We start from the raw sequence: 24,957 nt of genomic DNA, 5'->3' as shown, positions 1-24,957 counted from the left end.
AGCATTATTAAAGACAAAATTAGTAAGATTATAGAAGGACATGTCTTGCTGAAAAAGAATCAAGGCAAATCCTGTCTCACTAATCTTCTAGAATTCTTTGAGAGTATCAACAAACATGTAGACAGGGGTGATCAGGTGGACATCATTTACTTGGACTTCCCAAAGGCTTTTGATAAAGTCCCAGTAACTGGTTAAAGAACAGAAAGCAGAGAGTTGGAATAAATTGTCAATTCTCCCGATGGAGGGAACTAAATAGTGGGGTCCCACAGAGATCAGTATTGGGACCCATTTAGCAAGTTCATATGCATCGGTGTTTGGGCTGGCTGAATCCAAACCCTCTGCCCAAGTGTAGGGTTAAGGTGAGGGTGAGAATACTCTCCAAGTTAAAGGAGGGCAGGGCTTACCTGAAAGAGCTGCTTCAAGGAGAAGAGAGAGCGCCTCAGCTCGGGACCCTTGGAATTGTAGAGTTTCTCTGAAGAAAAAACAAAAGCCAAAGGAATTGGATAGCAGGAACACCTCCGCAAGCTTCCAGATACTCGAGGGCACAAGAGAATGCCTTGTTCTCTGATCAGTTACTTCCTGCTGCTTCCCCCTCCTCTTCTTTCTTCCTCCTTCTCCCTCTTACCACTGCAACAGGCTCCATGTCACTCTCCCTGAAGGAAGCAAGTGACCATATCTCTTGCCCTCACTTATTACACTCAAACATGCCACTTTAGGGGGTGCTTGTAGTTAAACAGTGAGTGGAGAAGCACTATGACTAAAGGCTCATGAGAAGGCTGAAATACACAGCGCTTCACTCACATGACCTGGTCACCAAAAACAAGCCCAAAGGTGAGCATTTTGAAACCCAATCGAGGCAAAGCAAGCCCGCACGAAGAAAGAAGCCACCCATATGCAACAAAAAGGATCACCTCCAGAGGGCGTGCTGGAGCAATTTCAACTCCTCTGAGGGGATACAGTACCAAAAGGATTATAATCAGCATTAAAATAAAGATCACAGACGTTTTAATGTAATCCAAACAACAAATACCAAAGTTACATGACTGATTGAGAGTGGAGTATCTTTGTGCATTCCCTCTTATGCTAATTTGTTCAATAAACTGAACTCAGCATTTGTCTATATGTCGTTGTGCAGTTGCGCTCTGTAGTTTACATGACACAGACACCAATCTGCAGCCCCATCATGGTATTCCCTGTGAAGCTGTGCATTTTTTATGACCCATTTTACTGTTTTTACTTTGTTCCACTGTCACCACGGTTGTTTGTGCTGGTGTCAGTTGTGGTTTCAGTTCGCATTAGTGGGCATACTGAGCACATAAGCCTCATCTGGATACACCTATGCACATGTGCAGCACATCGCAAGAGTGCACGGTCAGTGGGAAAATACAGGGCAGGGAGAGGGACCCAGGTGAGTATTTCGTAATGGTTGTCATGGCAACATTGCAGTATGATTCTGGAACAAAACTTAGGTCAGCTATTATGTATAATGAATAAATTCTATGAACTGTAGGTGCACAGATGCACAGCTACAAGACTTCAGAGCTACAATGTTGCGCAAAGTTGTCAGAAACCCCTCAAAAATTGTTCCCGGAAATTTTTGGTTACTCGATATTTGCTGTATGTTACCACCGCGTGACGAGCACTGCAGGTTTTCCTGGCTGAATTGCCCACGTTCACTTCTGCTATGTAATGCTATCATTGCTACTTCGCTGCAACAATGTTGCAGGTTTTGGGGATAATGAGAAGCAAAAGTAGTGCTGTAAACACCCACACACCCACACACACACCCATGCAAATGGAAGCGTACATTTAGTTGATGGAAACCCTACTGCCATAAAACGTAAAGAAAAGATAGCCCTAAGATGCAAGACCGAGAATGTGTGCAATATCAAAATAGAGCAAGTACAATTCATTCACTAAAGACAAATCTGCTAAGTGCATCCACACTGACAAGAAAAGGCTTTGATGTACATTTTAATGAGACAGGCTGTTCAGTTTCTTTTGAAGGTCAACTATATGCCAGAGGCTTTGACAAGAATGGAGTCTCCAAACTAGACTGGCTCCATTTTGTCACTGGAGGCCCAGGTAGTCACTGGCCCAGAGTTTGGTTGATATGCCAACTACACCCGTTTCTGGACAGGGATAGTCTAGCCACGGTCATCAATGCACTGGTACTTCACACCCCAAACTGGATGCCTTTTGAGTAGTGTGTCCAGTTCTGGGCACACTTCAAGAAGGATGCAGACAAGCTGGAGGGGGTTCAGAGGAGGGCAATGAGGATGATCAGGAGTCTGGAAACAAAGCCCTATGAGGAGAGACTGAAACAACTGGGCATGTTTAGCCTGGAGAAGAGAAGATTGAGGGGAGACATGAGAGCACTCTTCAAATACTTAAAAGGTTGTCACACAGAGGAGGGCCAGGATCTCTTCTCGATCCTCCCAGAGTGCAGGACACGGAATAATGGGCTCCAATTACAGAAAGCCAGATTCCAGCTGGACATCAGGAAAAACTTCCTGACTGTTAGAGCAGTACGACAATGGAACCAATGACGTAGGGAGGTGGTGGGCTCTCCCACACTGGAGGCCTTCAAGTGGCATCTGGACAGGCATCTGTCAGGGATGCTTTAGGGTGGATTCCTGCATTGAGCAGGGGGTTGGGCCTTATAGGCCCCTTCCATCTCTACTATTCTATGATTTTAAGTAGACTACTGTAACACGCTCTATGTGGGGCTATCTATGTGTGAGGTTTAGAAGATGCAGTTAGTGCAGAATGCAGCAGCTGGGGTGCTCACTGGGACACCTAGCTCTGCTCACATAAAAACTGTGTCAAAAGAACTGCACGGGCTGCCTGCTAGCTACTGAGCCACATACAAGGATATGTTATTTTCCTATAAAGTCCCTAACAAGTTTGCACCAGGATACCTAGCAGACCGCCTTGCCTTATATGCACCCAGGTGACATTTATAATCTTCAGAGGAGCTCTTGCTGGTCATTCCGAAATGAACAGAATGTCACAATGATGAACCTCAACAGCAGGCCTTCTCTATATCAGGCCTTCCCTTTTGTGTCGTTCGGGAGGCGGAAAATGTAATGTCCTTTAAACGTCTCCTGAAAACTTATCTTTTCACACAGGCTTCTCCTGGGCTGTAACTTATTTTGTTTTTTTAATGGTATTTTTTAACTTTTATAGTTTTACATTATGTTCTGACTTAATGTATTTTATGGTTTTAATTGTGAACTGCCCAGAGAACCTCGGCTATTGGGCAGCATAAAAATACATTAAATAAATAAAGAAGAAAAGTAAATGCTTCCAAGCAAATGTACAAAGAAGAATTGCTCTACACTGTGGACTGCACATTGCAACATAAGTGCCGCTCTAGAGCTGAAGAGGAAGGACTGGGTTAGAGACATTGATAGAAAGGCGTGCATTAACTGTGGTCATAAATGCACAACATGCATGCAAGGGAAGGCCACCACACCACCAATCCCCGAGAAAAGTCAACGATGCTCAAGCAAGCCTCTTAAGCTGATTCAAACCAATCGGTGTGGCCCCATTCAGCAAGTCTCAGATGGAGGGGGACAATGTGATGTTTTACTGTTTATCGCCAGTTATATATAATTATGTGGATGTAATGTTTAATGATATTGCCATTTAGGATGTAAGTGCTGTGTGGGGTTCAGATACAAGGTTGGTAAGTGGTTAATTCTGGTGGGAGGGGGAGTGAGTGAATAGAATGTGAAGTGAATGCTGATTGGCTGGTGATTCAAAGGTCTGGATTGGCAGTTAGCAGTGAGAGGGAGGAGTTAAGGGAAGCAGTAGAGTTGTATGTGGAGAGAGTGAATGAGCTAGGTTTTGGGTTGCCTGTGAGTGGGTCTAGAGAAAGAGTAGGAACGTCTTTTATTATTTCAAAACAGTGTCAGGGAGGAGAGAGTATAGTCTAGGGGGTAGCGTAGGCAGGGTTACATATGAAACCGTATTGAAACCAACAAGTATTGAAACTGATGAAACCATAAGCTTTGTAACTGCATAAACTGCCTATTCGACAAGGCCAGGTTTAAGGTTCTTGTACTAGTATAAAAAGGCCTAAACAACTTGGAACCAGGATACCTGAGACAGCGCCTTCTCCCCTACCAACCTGTCCGGTCACTGAGGTCATCTGAGGGCATGCTCCTGGTGGTTCCACATAGACCTATTGTCCAATTGGAGTCCACCAGGGGAAGAGGTCAGGCAGGTGCCAACTTTGTATTCCTTCCTGAAAACGTAACCAGCCGTCGTTTATGCCCACTCACTAATGGACATGGTGAATCGTATGCTGCTAGAGCAGAAGCTGGGAGTGTTTGGAAACTGGACTCTGGAGCTGAAGAAGGCATCATGGTTGGCTATACCCCAGGAAGCAAGGGATACAGGATCCTAAACCCATAGACAGGCAAGGACAATTGTATGCAGAGTGGTGTACATGCGCAAATGAGAAAGAAATGACCAGAGCCATGCTGGTGACAACCGCAAAGAGGTCGAAGGTGAGAACAACAGCAACCAGGGAGGAGGGTATTTGCCTGAGATGCAGCCATCCCCCAAACACAACCAGATGAGGAAGTACAGGTGGAAGGACCCAGGGAGCCAGCAGAGGAGCCAGAAGGAGCCACAGGTTCCTGTGGAAGCAGATGGTGCCCCTGAACCAATCCTCAGACACTAACCATGGTCCAACCAAGGAGTTCCAGCTGAATGACTCATCTACCTCACAAAGTTGTCATTACCACAAGAACTTATATCATGGGAAGAGGAAGAGATGTCTGCAGCAGAAGGAAGCAAATGGAAAAAGGCAACACAAGAAAAATTACAGGCACTACCCAAAAACAAAATGCAAACTGTTACAAAATTGCCAGTTAGCAAAAAGGCCATGGGCTAGAAGTGGATTTTTCAAGCTAAGTAGGGTGCAGAAGGGTGCTAAGTAGGGTGCAATACAAGGCTACTCCCAAAAATATAGTGAACAATTAACAACAGATAACACATTTGAATTGTATTATTTACAGGTGTACTGATAATGTATGTGTGTGATTTTATTTGATATATATTATAATTCCTTGTTTGGAATTGGGAGGGAGGGATTGATGTACTGTTATTGTTAAAAAATGCTTTATAAACAATAAACATTTTAAAAATAAAATAAAACATAATGAAGACTATGGTGAGATTTTTGCACCAGGTGTGAAATGTGCTACATGCTACAATAAGAGCGATGTTGAGCCTAGCAGCATCAAGAATCATGCATGCAGAACATCTTGATGTAAACACCACATTTTTGTATGGGAAAAATAGAAGAGTCATACATGGAACAACCCCCAGGATTTACAAGTAACAAAAACAAGCATCTCATATGTGGACTGAGGTGTCATCAATATGCGGATGATACCCAGCTCTGCCTCTCCTTTTCATCAAACCCAGGTGAGGCAGTGGCTGTTCTGAACCAGTGCCTGGGCACGGTAATGGACTGGACGAGGGTTGACAAGCTGAGGCCGCGAGAGGCCATGAGAGGCCTGGGGGTCTTGGGAGGGTCTCTTTCAGCCTAACCAAGCCGTACTGGCCAGACGTACCGAGGGTGAGCAGAATTCACTGCTGGATTTTTACTGCAGTCTCATCCCGGGCCAGCATCATCACCATGCAGCCACAGGCATGCCAGGGCGCCAGGGCCGAGGGAGGGTCTCCCCTGCACACTCTCTTGACCTTTTTCCCCTCTAGCCACCATTTAATTTCCCCTTTGCCAGCCCTCACCCCCTGGCAAACCTGGAGCTGGCCTCAGAGTCATCCCCACACGGATTTTGAAGCACATGATGAGAAACAAGTACAGTGTCCCGCACACCCTCCGAAGTCCAGGCACAAGAGTCCCTGTGACGGGCCCAGCCACAAAAGCATTGCTCGGAATGATCCACGTGGTCAAATGCTCCCCTAAAGACCACCCCCTGTGGCCCACCTGGTGCAGGAGGGGGAAGGCTCCTCTTGAGATGCTGATGTTCTATGTGTGGGAGCATACCCAGATTCAGCTCCTCCCTCCCTGCAGTCCGAAGCAGCCCAGCCCCAGAGGCTGCCTCATAGGGAGCCGCCCTGAAAACTGCAGCCCCTGGTGACTTCTCTTTCTTTAGCCCCTCTCCCCGTGCCCCCCCCCCCTTGGCCCCTCACACAGAGCCAAGCTGAAGGCACACATTGGGTCAACCAAGTCAGGCAAAGCACGCACACAGTGGGGTGGGGACAAGATGGCATGGGGGGCAATGGGAAGGGGGGCAGAAATAGAAAGCGCAGGGCACCAGCCTTTATCAAGGGGGCCAGAGAGACGTAGGGGCAAAGCGCTCCAGCTGTGAGGGGGAAGAGCAAAGGGTGATGGGTCATACTGTGGGCCCACACAGCCCTTCATGCAGCAGCGGAACCAACTTGCAGCCAGAGCTGCAGAGTGGCACTGCTTCACCCAGAGCCGAGGAAGGCCTACACAGTGCTGAGCACCCTGCCCGCCTCCCAACAGGCCCACATCGGCCTTTCTCCTATGTGAGTCTCAGGGCTGCTGGCCAAGCGCCCGGGAGCAGCTGCAGCCCAGCCAAGTCTGGCTGCCTTCCTGTTTTCAGCGTTGTATAAATAACTCTGACAGCTTCCTGCGCAGAGAAGAATTCTGACCAAAGAAAGGGAGGGAGGGGGCTTTTGTTCATTCCCTTCACCTGGAGCCAGATGATCCCAGGATCGATCCTCAAGTCCCAGAGACAGGGAAGGCTCTTCTCCCTTGCTGGGCAGGCCAGGAGCAAGGCTTGAGCCATGACTAGAAGAGGCCGGCAGCTCTTGGGACACAGACCTTGCAAATACAGCTGCTTTGCCAGCTGTGAGATCCCTCAGGGCAAAGAGCATTGGGGCAAAAGATTGGGCCTGTTCAGACAACACGCTAAGCAATGGTCACGCTGCTCACCCTTCTGCAGCAAATGTCTAGTGAGCTTATGGAGCCACCATAGTTAGGAATGGTTTGCATGACATGCTAAGCCATAATGTGACGTGAGAGTTTTGGATTCTGGGACCACGGGCTACGCTACTTGGAAGATGGACTGCTGGCAAGGGATGGGTTGCACCTCACAGGGCTGGAAAGAATGTGTTCAGCCACAACATGAAGAACTTGATCAGGAGGGCTTTAAACCGACTCTTACGGGGGCGGGAGACGTAAACATTGAAGCAACAATGGATGAAGACCCATGCACCACAGTACAGAGAACAGCTCCAATAGTGCCACAAAATAGTGTCCACAACAATGTAGGAACAAAGCCCGACTATAAAACACATGGTCTTTGATGTCTATATACTAATGCCCAGAGCATGGGAAACAAACAGAACGAACTTGAACTCTTATTACATGAAGGCAAATACGACCTGATAGGTATAACTGAAACTTGGTGGGATGACTCCCATGACTGGAATATAGCAATTGAAGGATAGAACTTGTTCAAAAAGAACAGAAGAAATAGAAAGGGAGGTGGAGTTGCACTATATGTTAAAAATACCTATCCCTGCACAGAAATACAGGCGGATGAGACTGGGAGCCCTGTCGAGAGCATCTGGATGATGAGGATGATGATGAGGATTTATTTATATAGCACCATCAGAGTACATGGAGCTGTACAGAGTAAAACAATAAAACAAATTAAAATAAATAGGGCAAAGAATAAAAACAACAGGATGATCGGAGTCTACTACTGACCACCCAATCAAGGACAAGATGAGGAAGAAACTTTTGAGAAACAAATACCCAGTGTTTCAAGGAAGTGCAGTGCAGTAGTGATGGGGGAATTCAATTACCCTGATATCTGTTGGGAGACCAATACTGCCAAAAGCGGCCCTTCCAAGAAATTCCTGACATGTGTGTGTGATAACTTTCTCCTACAGAAAGTGGAGGAAGGAACTAGAGAATCGGCAATCCTTGACTTGATAGTGTCCAATAGGGATGACTTAGTGGATAAAGTGCAGTTATGGGAATTCAGGGGGAAAGTGACCACGTCATACTTGAATTCTTGATTATAAAGGAGACAAAAGCTGAGCGTAGCCATACACATACTCTGGATTTTAGGAAAGCTGATTTTAATAAACTCAGAACTATGATTAGTAAGGTCCTACGGCAAATGAGCCTAATGAGAAAAGGAGTGCAGGATGGGTGGGAGTATTTAAAAAAGGAAATTTTAAAGGCACAATTACAAATAATTCCAGCAATGAAAAATGATAGAGGACAACAGAGGAAACCAATGTGGCTCCACAAAAAGCTTAGAGACGACCTGAAAACAAAAAGGGATACATATAGGAAGTGGAAGGAAGGCCAGGCTACAAAAGAAGAGTACAGACAGGTGGCGCCGAAGTGCCGAAATGGTGTCAGGAAGGCTAAAGCTCAGAATGAACTGAGATTAGCGAGGGATGATAAAAGCAATAAAAAAGCTTTCTTCAGAAAAGTGAGTAGTAAAAGACAGGAAAAAATGGTGGTTCAACTGCTTAATGAGGATGGCAAATTGATAAAAGATGACAAAGAAAAGGCTGAAGTGCTCAATTCCCACTTTGCCTCAGTCTTCTCCCAAAAGCGGGTCTATAACCCTCCTGGAAAAAGTGAAGCACAAGTTGAGGGGGCAGGATTACAGTTTGAGATTGATAAACAAATGGTCAAAGAATACCTAATTTCCTTGAATGAGTTCAAATCTCCAGGGGCCCATGAACAGCATCCTGATTTTTAATAGTTAATGGTATGTGCAGTTTGCTTGTATGTAAAAAAAATTTTTTTTATTTGCTGGAGTAATCAAGGAGTTAGCGGAAGAACTCCCAGAACCTTTGTCTATTATCTCTGCAAAATCAGGAAGACGGGTGAGGTGCCAGACCACTGGATAGCTAACGTCCCTATCTTCAAAAAGGGCAAAAAGGAGGAACCTAGGAACTACAGACCAGTCAGTCTGACATCCATCCCTGGGAAAATTCTGGAGCAGATTATAAAGAAGTCAATCTGTAAACACCTTGAAATCCATGCAGTGATTACTAGAAGCCAACATGGATTTGTCAGGAACAAATCCTGTCAAAGTAATCTGACCTCATTTTTTGATCGGGTAACCTCCCTTGTGGACTGTGGGAATGCTGTGGACATAATATATCTTGACTTCAGCAAAGCTTTTGACAAAGTACCACATGACATTCTGATTAACAAACTAGCTAAAAGTGGGCTAGATGGAACAACTATTAGGTGGATTCACAGTTGGCTACAGAATCGGACTCAAAGAGTACTTATCAATGGAACCTTCTCAAACTGGGGAAAGGTAATGAGTGGGGTATCGCAGGGCTCAGTCCTGGGCCCAGTGCTCTTCAACATTTTTATTAATTATTTGGATGAGGAGGTGCAGGGAACCCATATCCAATTTGCAGATGACACCAAATTGGGTGGAATAGACACCCTGGAAGACAGAAACAAACTTCAAAGTGATCTTGATAGGCTGGAGTGCTGGGCTGAAAACAACAGAATGAAATTTAATAGGGGTAAATGCCAAGTTCTACATCTAGGAAAAGAAACCAAATGCACAGTTACAAGATGGGGGGCACTTGGCTCAGCAATACTACAAATAAGAAGGATCTTGGAATTGTTGTAGATCACAAGCTGAATATGAGCCAACAGTGCGATATGGCTGCAAGAAAGGCAAATGCTATTTTGGGCTGCATTAATAGAAGTATAGCTTCCAAATCACGTGAGGTACTGGTTCCTCTCTATTCGGCCCTGGTTAGGCGTCCAGTTCTGGGCTCCACAATTCAAGAAGGATGCAGACAAGCTGGAGCGTGTTCAGAGGAAGGCAACCAGAATGATCAGGGGTCTGGAAACAAAGCCCTATGAAGACAGACTGAAAGAACTGGGCATGTTTAGCCTGGAGAAGAGAAGATTGAGTGCATGATAGCACTCTTCAAATACTTAAAAGGTTGTCACACAGAGGAGGGCCAGGATGTCTTCTCGATCCTCCCAGAGGGCAGGACACGGAATAAGGGCTCAAGTTACAGGAAGCCAGATTCCAGCTGGACATCAGAAAAAACTTCCTGACTGTTAGAGCAGTGCGACAATGGAATCAGTTACCTAGGGAGGTTGTGGGCTCTCCCACACTAGAGGCCTTCAAGAGGCAGTTGGACAACCATCTGTCGGGGATGCTTTAGGGTGGATTCCTGCATTGAGTAGGGGGTTGGACTCGATGGACTTGTAGGCCCCTTCCAACTCTGCTATTCTATGATTCTATGTTTAGCTCAAAACGCTCAACCACAGTGCCTTAGTGAGACTTCTGAACAGGGCCACTAAAAGCATCGTGTCCCTTGCCACGGTGCCCTTGCTTCAAAGTAGTAAAAATATAGAAAGGTAGCTGCAGAAACAGAAAGGCAGAAGCAACCCAGCTGGCCACCACACTTGTGTTTCTCAGGGGCAACAGCTCCCCTGCCTTGTGGGTTCAGATGCCATACAGGAGTCTAACATCTCCTCCCTTTCCCACAACCCTCCCATTCCAAAGACTTTCGTTAAACAATGGAAGACTCCCTTCGACTCAAGTTAACCCAGGCAGGGTTTGAACCTCAACTGGGTGTAAGAATCCGGATATGCAAAGATTGTTGCAGGATGTAGGAGCCAGAGAGGAGAACTCTGCTTCTCGTACCCAGGTGACCGTGGCTACAAGATGCCTGGATGTCTCACTCCCGACAGCCCAGGCTGGCTCTTCACAAGGATGACATGCTGTCAGCCTCACTGCTTTGGTCTCTTCAATTGCAGGAAAATGGGCCGGGGGCGGAGAGAGAGCAGGCACAGACCAATTGCAGCTGGGATGGCAGAGCTGCCCACCCATTTCGCTCCCTTCTCCTTCAAGCTGCAGCATTCATTGTAAAGGCTGCTTGTCGATGTCGTGCCCTGCCCATTAGAGACCAAGCCGCCACAAAGTTGTTTACAGTGCAGCTGGATGCTCCTGGCCCTTTTGCAGAAGCTTTGATCTTCTTGGATCTCTCCCCTGTCCTGCAGGTCCCTGATGAATGACCACGAGCAGAGAGACCCAAGGAGAGAAGGAGACCTGTCCTCGGCATGCAGGGTAGAGGGTCACACAAAATTCATGCCCGGAAATAACTGTGGAGGTGTGTTTAGATCATGACTGCATGACACCAGAAGGTGACCGAGAGGGTAATGAACAGGGAACGCCCAATTCCTCACCCCCTTCCATCACAGCAAGCAGTCACGTTCCCTGCTTGGACACTCGGAGACCAGCCTGCCAGGAACAACAAGGTCAAAGAGCACACTGAACTCTGGCTCCGTTTCAAGGTCGTGTCCAACAATTCTGTTGCACAATATTTCGTTAGTGAAGCAAGAAACCAAGTAGCATGTAGTTTTAGCATGCTAATTCGCAAACTGAAGCTAGGAGAGCAACAGGAGGTGGCGGGGGCATCACAGGTCCCCATCCCTGTCCTCACTGTGCCCTGCCCCGCCCCCTCGCCTCTCCTGTTTCACTGGGGGCGTGCCTCTGTCCTGCCCCATGGTGGAAAGAGACATTCAAGCCACGTGGACATCGCTGACGCTATGGCGGCCCCTCACACCAGCACCAGCACCCCAAAAATGCAAGGCAGCCCCCCAACCCTGCCCCCAAAACAAGAAGTCCCAGCGGCACCCGGGGCCACCTTGTGGTCCTCTTTCCAGCAGAGCCGCCGGGGCTCGTACAGGAAACACTTGCACCACTTATCAACGCAGATGCGACTGGAGGCAGCGAAACCCCCCAGCGCAAATGCTGAATCATGCGGAAACGGCAGCCACTGTGCACAGCAGAGGAGTGTGCAGAACAACTGCAGACGGGAGGGCGAGGAAAGAGGCCGGCTCAGCCAAGGAACCAAATTCACCAACACCTGAGGCCAGGCAATGGGGTGGGTAGCTTATTCCTTCTGTTGTGCAAAGATGCTTGGAGGCCTGAAGATGGGCATGGCCATCAATTTCTCTCTGGACAAAACTGGCACCTTTGTTTGGAAGAGTTGATACAGGGTCCCTGCAACCAGGATGGCAGGACAAGGAAAGAAAGGTGATCCCCTTGACTTTTTGTGTCACAGGGCGGAAAGCAAGGACCTCTGTATGAGCCAAAAATGGCTACACACAGCCACAGCAAGATGCAAATCTTTTCTTCCTGAAAGACTCACTTCCTGGCCCTTATAAGCATCCCCCAAGGTTCGCCCTTGATGTTTTTCTCTCCCTCTATCAGAAGTGGGGAACTTTTTCAACCCAAGGCCCACCATCCAAGCTAGGAAAGGCCTTGTGGAGCTAAAATGAGAATTCTTGCTTACTGTAAGCCAACTTGGAAGCAAGCAGAATAACCCTCTGCAGGACAAACCTCAACAGTGTAAGCAGGACTGAATCCTCCTCAGGCCCCAACCCCTCTCACCAGTAGTGAAAAGCTCTTATCTCCACTCAGCAGTGGGTCAGAGATAAGAGCTTCTCCCAGCTGAGCATTGATAAAATGAGCCTTTTTCAATGCTCAGCAGAGAAAAGGTTCTCTCTCTCTGCTCAGCCGATTGGGGATAAGAACGTTTCACTGCTGGGCAGAGGGGTTGGGGCCTAGGAAGGATTCAGTCCTGCTGATGGGCCAGATTGACACACACACACACACACACACACACCGGGGGTCGTATCCAGCCTGAGGTTCTCCATGCCTGCTCCCACCATTGCCAGTGCTCCCACCCTAACCAAGACCTGTTTCTTTATTCTGCTATACATTTATGGAAAGGGAAAAATTCATCATCAATCTGAACATATGTGGCTGGATCTGTATTTACACTAGATCAACTGTGCTGACAGAAATGGGCTTCTGTGCCCCTCCAACTCCCCTGGAAGTGCTAGAGAATCAGAAGACCCTGAAGAATGGAGTGAGCTGTAATGGAGGTGGGGGGAGAACCCAAAGTCAGGCAGAGGGACTTCCCATGAGCAGGGCCCTTCCCCCTTCCAGCTCCTGGGTCCACCCCCTTGCATTTAATCCCCCAAGGTTGCTAGCTCCTATGGCTATGAAGACAAGCTTGAACGCATGAGGAATGAATGCCTGGGCCCATCTCGAGAGCCAGCATGGTGACACGCAACAGGCAGGTTATGTCTCTCACATAACTAGGCAGGAACTGTGGGAAGTACCCAGATTAAACGTGCAAATCACTAAAAGGGTTTCTTTTCCATATCAAGGGCTGGAGCAGCCAGATGGTCCCGGAGAAAGACAAAATGCCAACGGTGCATCCTCTTAAGAAGCATTTGGGAACCAACTGAGCTTGTTCACTTTGGGCTGGCTAAGATGAAGCACCAAGCAGCGGCTCAGAGGAGGAGGAGGCCATGTGGTGGGAATGCAAATATGTACAAAAATTGTGGAAGATGGTGTTTTTGGAGATTGAAGAAATTGTGGGAATGAAGATAGAACGAACACCTAAAGTAGCATTACTGTCACTATTTGAAGATTTAAAATGTAAAAAAGAAATTAAGGAATTGATAACGAATTTGCTGACTGCAGCAAGATTGTAGCTAGGAACTGGAAGATTCAAGGGGAATATTGTATTGAAGAATAGTATAAAGAAGTATGGGATATAGCTATTAATGATAAATTGACTTGTAATACTAAATGGAGAAGAGGTATAGCTAAAACAAATGATTTTGAAGGAATTTGGAAACAGTTCCTAATATTTGTCTTTTCTAAGGGAAGTGGGGAACCACCAGCAGAAGAAAGTATGAGATTTTGGAATCAGGAATGAGATCCCGAGGTGGGGGGTGCACTTGTATGTTAAGTTTGATTATGTTATATAGATATGATATCGATGTTATTCAACATTTATATAGTATGTTGTTTTGTTTTAATTGTAATGGTGTATGTTTAAGTATTGTAGAAAATAAAAAATAAAAATAAAAAAAAAGAGGAGGAGGCCACACGCCTCTGCTTAGTCCTTCCACAAAGGCATCTTCTTCTTCTGCTGCAATGCAAAATCCTAGGGTGGAGCCGCAGAGAGCAGCAGAGCATAGAGGCAGACAGGAGCACCAGCGAGACCCAAGACCTCTGCACTCAACCCTTTGCCCTGGAAGGCCCCGGTCTCCCAAGCCAAGCAGAACGGATGCTTTCAGGGACAGGGGCAGAGCAAGAGGAAGCAGCTCCAGGCAAGAGCAAAGCTGGACTCACCCAGGATGGCGTGCACTCGGACGGAGAGCTGTGTACGCAGGAGTAGGATGGGCCGCCTCCCTTTGCTGCAACGACAGGAAAGCAAACAGCACCGTCAGCACAGGAAGGCTCCATCCCAGCCGCTCCCCACGGAACCCTGCAAGCACCAGGAACCACTCCCCTCCTGAGCATATCCCCACTTGGGTGCTCCCAGGAAGAGGGAGGGCTCTAAGGGCTACCACCCAGAAGGCCCCGCAGCTATTCTGTCCTTTCTTCCTGAACAGACTGCGGTAAGAAAAAAAGTGGAAGCAGCAGTGGGAAATCACCAGAAGGTTACCAATGGAGGATGTCATCCTCTGGATCCCCACAAAACTCCATGACTGACGCAGGGTGCCAGTGCCAAAAAGCCTCATCTAGAAGCTCGGGGTGAGTCACAGCCATCCACTCGGGAAATACCCCCAACGTGTCTCTCTCCCTCCACTGCACAAGCAGAAAATATGCAGCAGCCTCCTCCAGCCTGGTGCCCTCCAGATGTGATGACTGCAATGCCCATCATCCCCCAGCCAGCATAGCTACATCTTGTGCATCCACTTATATCTACACTGCTTGTCCAGATGTTAGATTGTGACCTCTCATGCCAGAAAATTAGAACCAGGACTGTCCTCCTGGAATAAGACGGCAGACAAGCTTAGATTAAGCTGACCCCCCAGGGGTGATTGGCATGCCCTGAAAGAGGAACAGTCCTGCCACAGCAATTCACCTGATGTCTTCATAGAACCCTTCCAGCTCCTCTTTCTGCTCCAGCAGTGAAAGGTCCAGGTCCAAATAATGCCCGGAAGGCAAGACTTGCAAGGTGCAGTCCTCCAGCTGCAAAACAAGAGCAGATCAAGATGTTAAAAGGGCTGCCAAAGAAGTGACAGGGAGGAAAACCTGCTCAGCTCAGCCACAGAAGCAGCCCAGGGCACATGAGGTCGAGGGTCTGCAGCAGGCTGGGTTTCGCCCCACCTGGTTCACCAAGCCTTCACCAGGGCGACCTGCCTCAGGAAGCCAATGACCCAAGGCAGCCCAGAGCCAGGAGCAATAAGCGCCTGTCACCAGAGCAACACCAGCCCTGCAATGCAGACCCCAAGAGCTTCTCCAAAATGAAACGTGGTTCTGGGGCTGGAAGAGGTCTGATGCCCAGATGCAGCAGCTATCCTGTCCTGTTTATACTGATGTCGGGGGGATAGCAGATGCCAAATAGACTGAAAACATCTCACTTTCAATGGAAGTGTCCCAATTTCCAGATCCCGGCACAATGCACCAGGATCTCCTGTTTTCAAAAACTCTCATGACCAAGAGGACTAGAAATTATGCTGTTGCACCATATCCTTCTTTGTTGTTCCCTGGCCAACAGCTGGTTGGCCACTGTGTGAACAGAGCCTTCCTCTGATCCAGCATCAGGGCACTTCTGATGTTCTTACGTTCCCTTTTCACCAAGCGGCACCTGATTCGTCCCATGACAAGACTGGCCATTGCTTGCAGACCAGGGCCAGGCTTGAGTCGAAGGTGATCGGCTACCACAGAGGAGTGGCAGCATTTTTATTGAAACCTTCTGTGGGGGGTGGGGGGGAGGCAGGCAGCCAGGCAGCCAGCCAGCCAGCCAGCCAGGGTGTGGCAGGGAACTGCCTCCATCTGTCCACAGTTAAAGCTGAACCCCTTTGAAGCAGGCAACCCTATGGCAAACGTCAGCCCATTGGGGCAGCAGAACAAGTGGGTCTGTGCTTGGGCGCCCGCCTCTCTCCTAAGCCCTCCAGGCACAAAGACAGACTCAGGCACAGAGCCCCCCACATCCCCCTGGTTTATTTTGCTGTCTGTCTAATAATAGCACTGGCCAAGAGCATGTCTTGCCAGGCCTTCCAGTGCTGGGGCGCTTCCAGGCAGACGCCGCCAGGCGCTACCAGGCAAAAGACGCTGCACAGCTGGTTCCTCTTTCCCTGGATTCTTTGTGCAGTAAGAAAAAAAGACAGGAAAAGTGGAGAGGAAGCACAGGCACGCTGGGGGTGGGGGGCGCTACAAGAGGAATACGATGGCATCTGGACCCACCCCTGTACGATTCTGTGAATGAGGCAGGAGTGCGATTGCACACTAAAAGCCTCACCCGGAAGCACCCTGGGGGAAGTTTGCATTTGTCCCCAAAGTTCTCCTTTTCTAAAAGAAAAAGGGGCTGGGGTGGGCCAATCTCGTTGAGCGACAATCCTAAAATGCACCTTGCCAGGAAAAGCCTCTTGCCCCAGCATAAGCCAAGCAAGCCCTTGTGGGGGTGGGAAAGGGCTGGAGGGGGGAAACGGAGGGGCAGGCAGCAGTCTGGGCATCTGCAACGACGTGGGGCTCCCCCCATGACCTCTGCCCGAGAAGGGTGGGAGGTGGAGCTGTGCTGCTGCCGCCGCCGCCACCAGGGCTGCTGCTGCAGCTGACTCACCCCCCCCCCCCCCCCGTGAGTCAGCTCTCTCCCCAGCGCTGGCTCATCCCAAGGATGTGGCCACTGGCGGCTATTTCCAGGACCATCAGAGCCTCAAGGAAACGCCTGGACTGATGACAAGAACCATGGAGCGGGGGAGGGGGAGGGGAGGCCATGCTTCTGGCCCTCCTGTCCATTTAGCAGCCCTGAGGGCAGACTCCAGCCCATTCCCCAAATGCCGCTGTGGACGGGATGCCTCGGGTCCAACACTCGGAGCTACCCAGAGGGTGTGCAGTGGGGAGGAGTGGGAGGGGAGGCCGGGCTCATTTCCAAGAGCACACGGGTGAGGAAGAGAACCGGGGCAGGGAAGCTGCTGAGCCAGGCCATGGGGGAAGGCAGGTTGGGGGCCCCCCTTCAACTTCGGGTTTGCTGCAGTTCCTTTCTCCAAGACCAGGCAACGCAGAGGCCGGCCAGGAGGCAGACTCCTCTGGCCACTTCCCTAGGCTGAGGTTTGGCAGATATGCTGCTCGGCCCCAGGGGGGGGGGGGGGAGCAGGGGAGACCAGGCTCCAGCCACGGCCCTAGCGGCTTCCACAGCTCCTGCTAACTGGGGAGCTCAGCCCCCAGGAAGGCAGCAGCACCTACTGCAGGCCAGGCCAAGAGGCCGAGGCACGGCCAGCCTGCCCTAAGCAGGACATCAGCCTCCTCTCTGGGGCTGCTGACTCAGGGGCTGGGGACTTTCAGGCTTCCTTCCACAAGCAGCAACAAGTCCTCCTCCACAGTCCTTCAAACACAAGCGAGGATTTCACACAAACAATCCTTCCACCTACAGAAACAGAGATTCTCTCACAGGGATTTGGGCATTCGACTCACAGAAGCAGCCCTCATGTCTGCAGAGCATTTGATAAAAGCTTACCTGCCAGAGATGTCTGGGTGGGCAGGTAAGGATGGAGTTGCAATCCAACACATCTGGAGGGCCCCAGGTTAGGGAAACCTGCCCTAACTCTTCTTCCTGGGGTCACTTTCCCCCTGCCCCCTTAGGCCAGCCTCAGGTCACAAGTCTAGACCCCCTGTGTTCTTATCCACACTGCTGCCCCATCCTTTGCCATCTGCCCCTCCGAGCCCTAAACAGCCTCCCCCCCCCCCCGGCCAAGTGCCCAGAAGGGTTAAGTTCACACTCTGTAACGAACGTGCACCCTGATGTAGTAGACTTGGCATTCCTGTGTCCCAGAGAGCCGCCTGGTTGATTGCTATGCAGAGGCTGAGGAGCGCTGGGAGCACCACCACCTCAGGCCCAGAGCATGGAGGCCAGCGGCGCATCCCTGACAGATGGATGTCCAGCTGCCTCTTGACGGCCTCTAGTGTGGGAGAGCCCACAACCTCCCTAGGTCATCGGTTCCATTGTTGTACTGCTCCAACAGTCAGGAGGTTTTTCTGGATGTCCAGCTGGATTCTGGCTTCCTGTAACTTGAGCCCATGATTCCATGTCCTGCACTCTGGGAGAAGAGATCCTGACCTTCCTCTGTGGGACAACTTTTCAAGTATTTGAAGAGTGCTATCATGTCTCCCCTCATTTTTCTCTTCTTAAGGTTAAACATGCTGATGTCTCTCCTGGTTTTGTTTCCAGACCCCTGATCATCCTCCCTGCCCTCCTCTGAACACGCTCCAGCTTGTCTGCGTCCTTCTTGAATTGTGGAGCCCAGAACTGGACACAATACTCTAGATGAGGCCTAACCAGGGCCGAATAGAGAGGAACCAGTACCTCACATGATTTGGAAGCTATACTTCTATTAATGCAGCCCAAAATAGCATTCGCTTGTTTTGCAGCCACTTCACAACTGTTGAACTCATATTCAGCTTGTGATCTACAACAATTCCAAGATCCTTCTCGCTTGTGGTATTGCTGACCCAAGTATCCCCCATCTTGTAACTGTGCATTTGGTTTCTATTTCCTAGGTATATAACTTCAAAGAAAGGGAAAAGATCCACCAACACTCCTATTTTGTGTGCTTAACTTCAGGAGTATTGGTGGATCTTTTCCCTTTCTTTGCAGTCTCAAAGTGAGGGTTCCTCTCTTTTTTTGCTTTAGGTATATAACTCGGCATTTATCCCTATTAAATTTCATTCTGTTGTTTTCAGCCCAGCACTCCAGCCTATCCAGATCACTTTGAAGTTTGTTTCTGTCTTCCAGGGTATTAGCTATCCCACCCAATTTTGTGCCATCTGCAAATTTGATGTGTTCCTTCCTCATCCAAGTCATTCATTTTAAAAAAATATTTTATTTTTAGTATTTTGGTTACAGAATGTTACATCATTTATACATATATATATATATATATATATACACACACACACACACACACACACACACACATACATATATACATTCCATATCAGTTCAGATACAAATTTCAAGTTTCCACCTTAATCCAAGTCATTAATAAAAGTGTTGAAGAGCACTGGGCCCAGGACTGAGCCCTGCAGTACCCCGCTTGTTACCTCCCCCAGTGTGAGAAGGTACCATCGATAAGCACTCTTTGAGTCCAATTCTGTAGCCAACTGTGAATCCACCTAATAGTTGTTCCATTTAGCCCACTTTTAGCTAGCTTGTTAATCAGAATGTCATGTGGTACTTTGTTAAAAGCTTTGCTGAAGTCAAGATATATTATGTCCACAGCATTCCCACAGTCCACAAGGGAGGTTACCCGATCAAAAAATGAGGTCAGATTACTCTGACAGGATTTGTTCTTGACAAATCCATGCTGGCTTCTGGTAATCACTGCATTGTTTTCAAGGTGCTTACAGACTGACCTCTTTATAATCTACTCCAAAAATTTCCCAGGGATGGATGTCAGACTAACTGGTCTATAGTTCCCAGGTTCCTCCTTCTTGCCCTTTTTGAAGATAGGGACAACGTTAGCCCTCCTCCAGTCACCCAGCACTTCAGGCGTTATTGCAACAGAGATGGGTTCTGCAAATGCTTGAGATGGTCCATAGCTCAAAGCGCCTCATGTCAAAAACCAGGGTCTTTTGTACTCTGATGGTCGGCCTGGAACAAGCATTTCTGAAATGTATTATTCTTCTAAAGACAACAAAAAGGGGTTAGGGGAAGATAGTAACAAAGCTTTTTCTTCCAGTTAAAAGTAATTTTCTGGAAACCCCAATACAAGCAGAGTTTTAGCTCAGATACAGCCCAAGCCTGTTGCTGGGTTTTGTTTTGTTTTACATTTTTAATGAGAGAGAGCTGCACTAAAGCTTGAAACACGGACTAACAAAAACCCACCACAGAGGTTACAAAATTAAATATTAAAGGTTCAATCTGACCCTGGGCATGTTTCATGGAAAGCGAGTCCTACTCAGCTCAGTGGTGGAATTGCCCCAAGGCTTTGCCATTCCGTTGTCATCAATGTGCTAGGGCCAGTGAGCTGCTCAGTTCTGAATGCCACGAACGGCCATGTGGTGCCACAGCCAGAGTTCAAAGCACAGGGCTAAAGCCCAGCCGCTTGGCTGCGACAAGCACAGAACTCGTTGCGAAAGAAGACAGGTGCAACTGGACTTTCCAAAACCAATTCAAACACTTTTGAACAATGCACACTACCTTGTATTCTATCTCCTACCTTCACCTGAAGATGTGGAGGAAAGCCAGAAAAAAATGGGGGAGGGGAATGAGGAAAATATTTTTTTGGGGGGGGGGGAGGATTTTCCATTTTTTCCTATGGAGTTTTGCAAAATGGAGGGGGGGGGTAGTGAGAGCATGATTTTTTCCTGAATTTTTCATTGTTTAAATCTCTACCCCACTTTACACATCCTGAAACAGGTTATCGATAGGCCCAGGCAGGCCAGAACAGCAGGCCGGTCACTAAGCACTGTGAAAACCCTGGAGACTATGGCCTTAGCTAGACCTAAAGTTTATCCCAGGATCATCCGCGGTCATCCCTGTTCATCTAAATGACACACAGGGGATCCCGAGAGCAGGCAGGGATGACCCCGGGACAATCCCAGGATAAACCTTAGGTCTAGCTAAGGCCTTATTGTAGCAGTGATTCATCTAGAAGAGGTTAGCAATAGTAGCATCACAGGACTGGGAAATCATCAAGCCAACATTGCCCTGGCGAAGGTTCCTCTGCATATCAGATATCCCTTGAACACACATAATCCAGAACACAACATGCCGCATGCAGACAGTGGGAGCTATTTGGAAGCACATGGACAGTGCCAGGCGATTCAAGCAAAACGACAGGAGGTAAAATCATCATCCCAAGCCAACCTGGCTAGGAGGATGTCTCCCAAACACAACAGGATTAGGCACCTCTTGGAAGAGGAGATAGATAACACTTGGGGCTGTCCACCCCCACCCACGTCTCTCTCTCTCACACACACACACACACACACCCAAAGCAAGCATGCACCATTCTCATCTTTTGCTGCTAAAATCATTCAACTCTTTCATCATTTTTGCTAAGGAGACAGATAGGAAGGGATGCATGTGGGAAACACTGTCAATGGAGAAGCAGCACAGCCTGGCTTGATCTTTGAGTCCTCCCTCCCCCCCTCTCTCTCTGCTGATTCCCAATCCGCAGGGTGGTAGATGGAAACATTGTCAAGGGATATCGAAAGTGTACAAGGACAGGGGTTTGCGGGGTTCAGAGGTGGCTGTTGCTGAGCAATGGCCCTGCCTCATTCACACACCGTCTGGCCAATGGCATCATTCACTGGTAGCCTTCCAGTGCTTTCCCTTTGCATCGCCCATCTTTTTTCTTACCAGAAAATGTCCACTAAGGAAGGGAATTGCTGCACAAGGCCTTTGAAGGCTAGGGCTAGGGGCCCACCATTTGGAAGCATCCCAAGACAACGAAGCGTCCAGGCAGAGATACTGCGGAGGCGGTTGGAGACGCAGCCTTGAAGTGAGTTGCAGGAGAACGAGATGGGGCTGGGTGTCACCTGCGTACAGGTGGTCCTGTAAGCCCTCGGATGTCATGAGGTCACCCAGAGACAGTGCGCAAAGAGAGAAGGGCAGAGGGCCTTGAGCAGAAAGAGCAAAAGCAGAGGGAAGGCTTCTCCCATGGAAACCTGCAGAAAACTTTTAGACAGTTCGGAGAACCAGCTCAGGACAGAATCACTGAGACCTCCGGGGCAGAAAGGGAAGCAAGCAGGAGACCGCGATCAGCTGTACCAAAGCCACAGAAAACTCCAGAAGAATGAGGACCAACAGAGATGGAAAAGTTTTGCACCAAGGAGGGAGGTCAGCCATTGTTTTTGTGGGGGATGTTCCAGTGGAGTGCAGCAGGAAGAAACTAAAAATGTAAGGTTTGGGGAAATTTGGAAGTCATCGGGGGATTTCTAGGGGGAAGGGGGGCTGAAATATGCTTACTTTCTTATCAAGCCTAAACTTTTGATTTTTAGTTTGTATTTATTTATTTATATTTTTTATATCCTGCAACCTCAACACAAATTTATGCCCCCATGGTGGCTAACAAAGTAGTACAACGCTAGTTTGTGTCATACAATACAAACAAAAGCTAAAACATGAACATTCCATTCAGAAAGACAAGAAAATCAAAACTTCTCTAGTTGAAAAAATGCTAACAATAACCATAAAATGAATCATTTTATAACTGTATTATATTATATAACTAAGCATATAAAATAAGGAATGTTGATGAAATATACAGAGCATTTTTAATTAAAAATATTCAGGTGACATTTTAGAGTTAAAATTCTTCTAAGGCACTTATATAAAAGCACCCGATGCATATTTACTAACAATTAAGACCCACTCTGTTTAGTGGAGTTTATAGGTAAACATGCATAACCATGGCAGCCTCAGAAGTATAATGCTCTTTACTGTGCAATCCTATACAGTCTACTCAGAAGTGTATATTGAGTTCAATGGCATGTGTCATCCAAATAAAGTGTATATAGGCTTGTACTCTTAGTTTCGTACAAGCAAGACTATCAATACACTTAATACTAGAAAGAGCACACGGGCTACAAACTGCTGCACCCTATGCTACCTAAAAACAGGTCATTTTGCCCTGGTTCACACTAATGCAAACCCATGATTTATTTCACTGTTCTTGAATTCAGGGATGTCATGATTAGTGACACTAAAAAGCCTGCCATACTTAACAAACTATGCTTTTTTAAACTACAAAGAATCCTGAAAGAGAACTATGACGTTACACTCTGTATATGAGTCTATGGGCTCATCCATACCAAGCAGGATATTCCACTATGAAAGTGATATATAAAATGCAGGAGCCACACAAAGCAGCATATAGCAGTATGAAAGCGGTATATAGTACGTCTCAATGGGCCCCAACAGTTGTCAGTGCACTTCAATACCGCGATAAATTTATTTATTTATTTATTTATTACATTTCTATACCTCCCAATAGCCGGAGCTCTCTGGGCGGTTCACAAAGCAGTAGTGTGGCTCCTGCCTTTTATATACCGCTTTCATAGTGGAATATCCTGCTTGGTGTAGATGAGCCCTATGTTTATAACTATGGGTTCCTGTGTTTTATGGTGAGTATTTCGGTGTTGAGAGAAAGAGAGAGAAGAGTCACAGATTGTGTGATGAAGTCTGTGTGCTATATAAACCCTTTGCAGTGTGAGTCAGACAGGGATAGGAGGGAGGTAATAGCACAAGGTTATAGAGTCAAGTCTGTGTATCCTTGCAAATAGAGGGCTGAGTGTGAGTTGGGCCTGAGCCTTAAAGGTCCTGGTGGCAGCAAAACCCAGTGTAAGAGAGAAGGCGGTTCCTGCTGGGGTGGGAAAGGCCTTGGAGAATGAGAATTCTCATTGGGAAGCATGCCACAAGAACCCATGGCTTTTTAAAACTACGGGTTGTCATTACATGGGAATCCAGAACCGTGGGTTCTTTTGCAAGGCTACAGAGGTGGTGGGCAAGAGTGGTTAAAAAAACACCACACCCACAAAACACCAGCCATCCCACATGTCAGTACTACAGGCATTTGGGATGCAGGAAGGGAGCAGTGAAGGAAAAGGGAAACCAACAATCCAGGAATTTTGGGAGGGGGGGCAAATTGTTTGATCATCTTCCAGACAAACCTTGGGTAGGACAACGAACCATAGGTAAAAAAAACCCATGGATTAGTATTATGTATGAACCAGGTCATTGTCATCTGAGAAACAGGAAAAACAGGAATTAAAAATATTCAATTTTGATTGCAAAATTGGATTGCAATTTGAGATTGATAAACAAATGGTCAAAGAACACCTAATTTCCTTGAATGAGTTCGAATCTCCAGGGCCCGATGAACTGCATCCTAGAGTAATGAAGGAGCTAGCAGAAGAACTCTCAGAACCTTTGTCTATTATCTTTGCAAAATCATGGAAGACGGGTGAGGTGCCGGACGACTGGAGGAGGGCTAACATTGTCCCAATCTTCAAAAAGGGCAAAAAGGAGGAACCTGGGAACTACAGACCAGTCAGTCTGACATCCATCCCTGGGAAAATTCTGGAGCAGATTATAAAGAAGTCAATCTGTAAACACCTTGAAATCAATGCGGTGATCACTAAAAGCCAACATGGATTTGTCAGGAACAAGTCCTGTCAGACTAATTTGATCTCATTTTTTGATCGGGTAACCTCCCTTGTGGACTGTGAGAATGCTGTGGATGTCATATATCTTGACTTTAGCAAAGCTTTTGACAAAGTACCCCATGATATTCTGATTAACAAACTAGCTAAAAGCGGGCTAGATGGAACAACTATTAGGTGGATTCACAGTTGGCTACAGAATCAGACTCAAAGAGTACTTATCAATGGAACCTTCTCAAACTGGGGAGAGGCAACGAGTGGGGTACCGCAGGGATCAGTCCTGGGCCCAGTGCTCTTCAACATTTTTATTAATGATTTGAACGAGGAGGTGCAGGGAACGCTTATCAAATTTGCAGATGACACAAAACTGGGTGGGATAGCTAATACCCTGGAAGACAGAAACAAACTTCAAAGTGATCTTGATAGGCTGGAGTGCTGGGCTGAAAACAACAGAATGAAATTTAATAGGGATAAATGCCAAGTTCTACATTTAGGAAATAGAAACCAAAGGCACAGTTACAAGATGGGGATACTTGGCTCAGCAATACTACAAACAAGAAGGATCTTGGAATTGTTGTAGATCACAAGCTGAATATGAGCCAACAGTGCGATACGGCTGCAAGAAAGGCAAATGCTATTTTGGGCTGCATTAATAGAAGTATAGCTTCCAAATCATGTGAGGTACTGGTTCCTCTCTATTTGGCCCTGGTTAGGCCTCATCTAAAGTATTTCGTTCAGTTCTGGGCTCCACAATTCAAGAAGGACGCAGACAAGCTGGAGCGTGTTCAGA

General features: G+C 47.6%; 1 protein-coding gene across 2 annotated transcripts in view; it reads right to left on the bottom strand.

Annotated features, from left to right (window-relative positions):
* FHOD1 (formin homology 2 domain containing 1) overlaps positions 1-24,957 on the bottom strand; it is a 62,846-nt gene that overhangs the window by 31,765 nt on the left and 6,124 nt on the right. For both annotated transcript variants that reach the window (XM_063141522.1, XM_063141523.1), the window contains exons 2-4: positions 14,923-15,029; positions 14,184-14,248; positions 405-472 (exon numbers count right to left, since the gene is read on the bottom strand). In XM_063141522.1, the coding sequence (XP_062997592.1) occupies positions 405-472; positions 14,184-14,248; positions 14,923-15,029 (240 nt within the window). The remainder of the gene's footprint in view (positions 1-404; positions 473-14,183; positions 14,249-14,922; positions 15,030-24,957) is intronic.

The sequence above is a fragment of the Elgaria multicarinata genome, chromosome 14 (genome assembly GCF_023053635.1).
Source record: "Elgaria multicarinata webbii isolate HBS135686 ecotype San Diego chromosome 14, rElgMul1.1.pri, whole genome shotgun sequence".
NCBI classification, from domain to species: Eukaryota; Metazoa; Chordata; class Lepidosauria; order Squamata; family Anguidae; genus Elgaria; species Elgaria multicarinata.
Note: the sequence above shows the minus strand (reverse complement) of the source record. Positions and strands in the feature narration are given on the sequence as shown.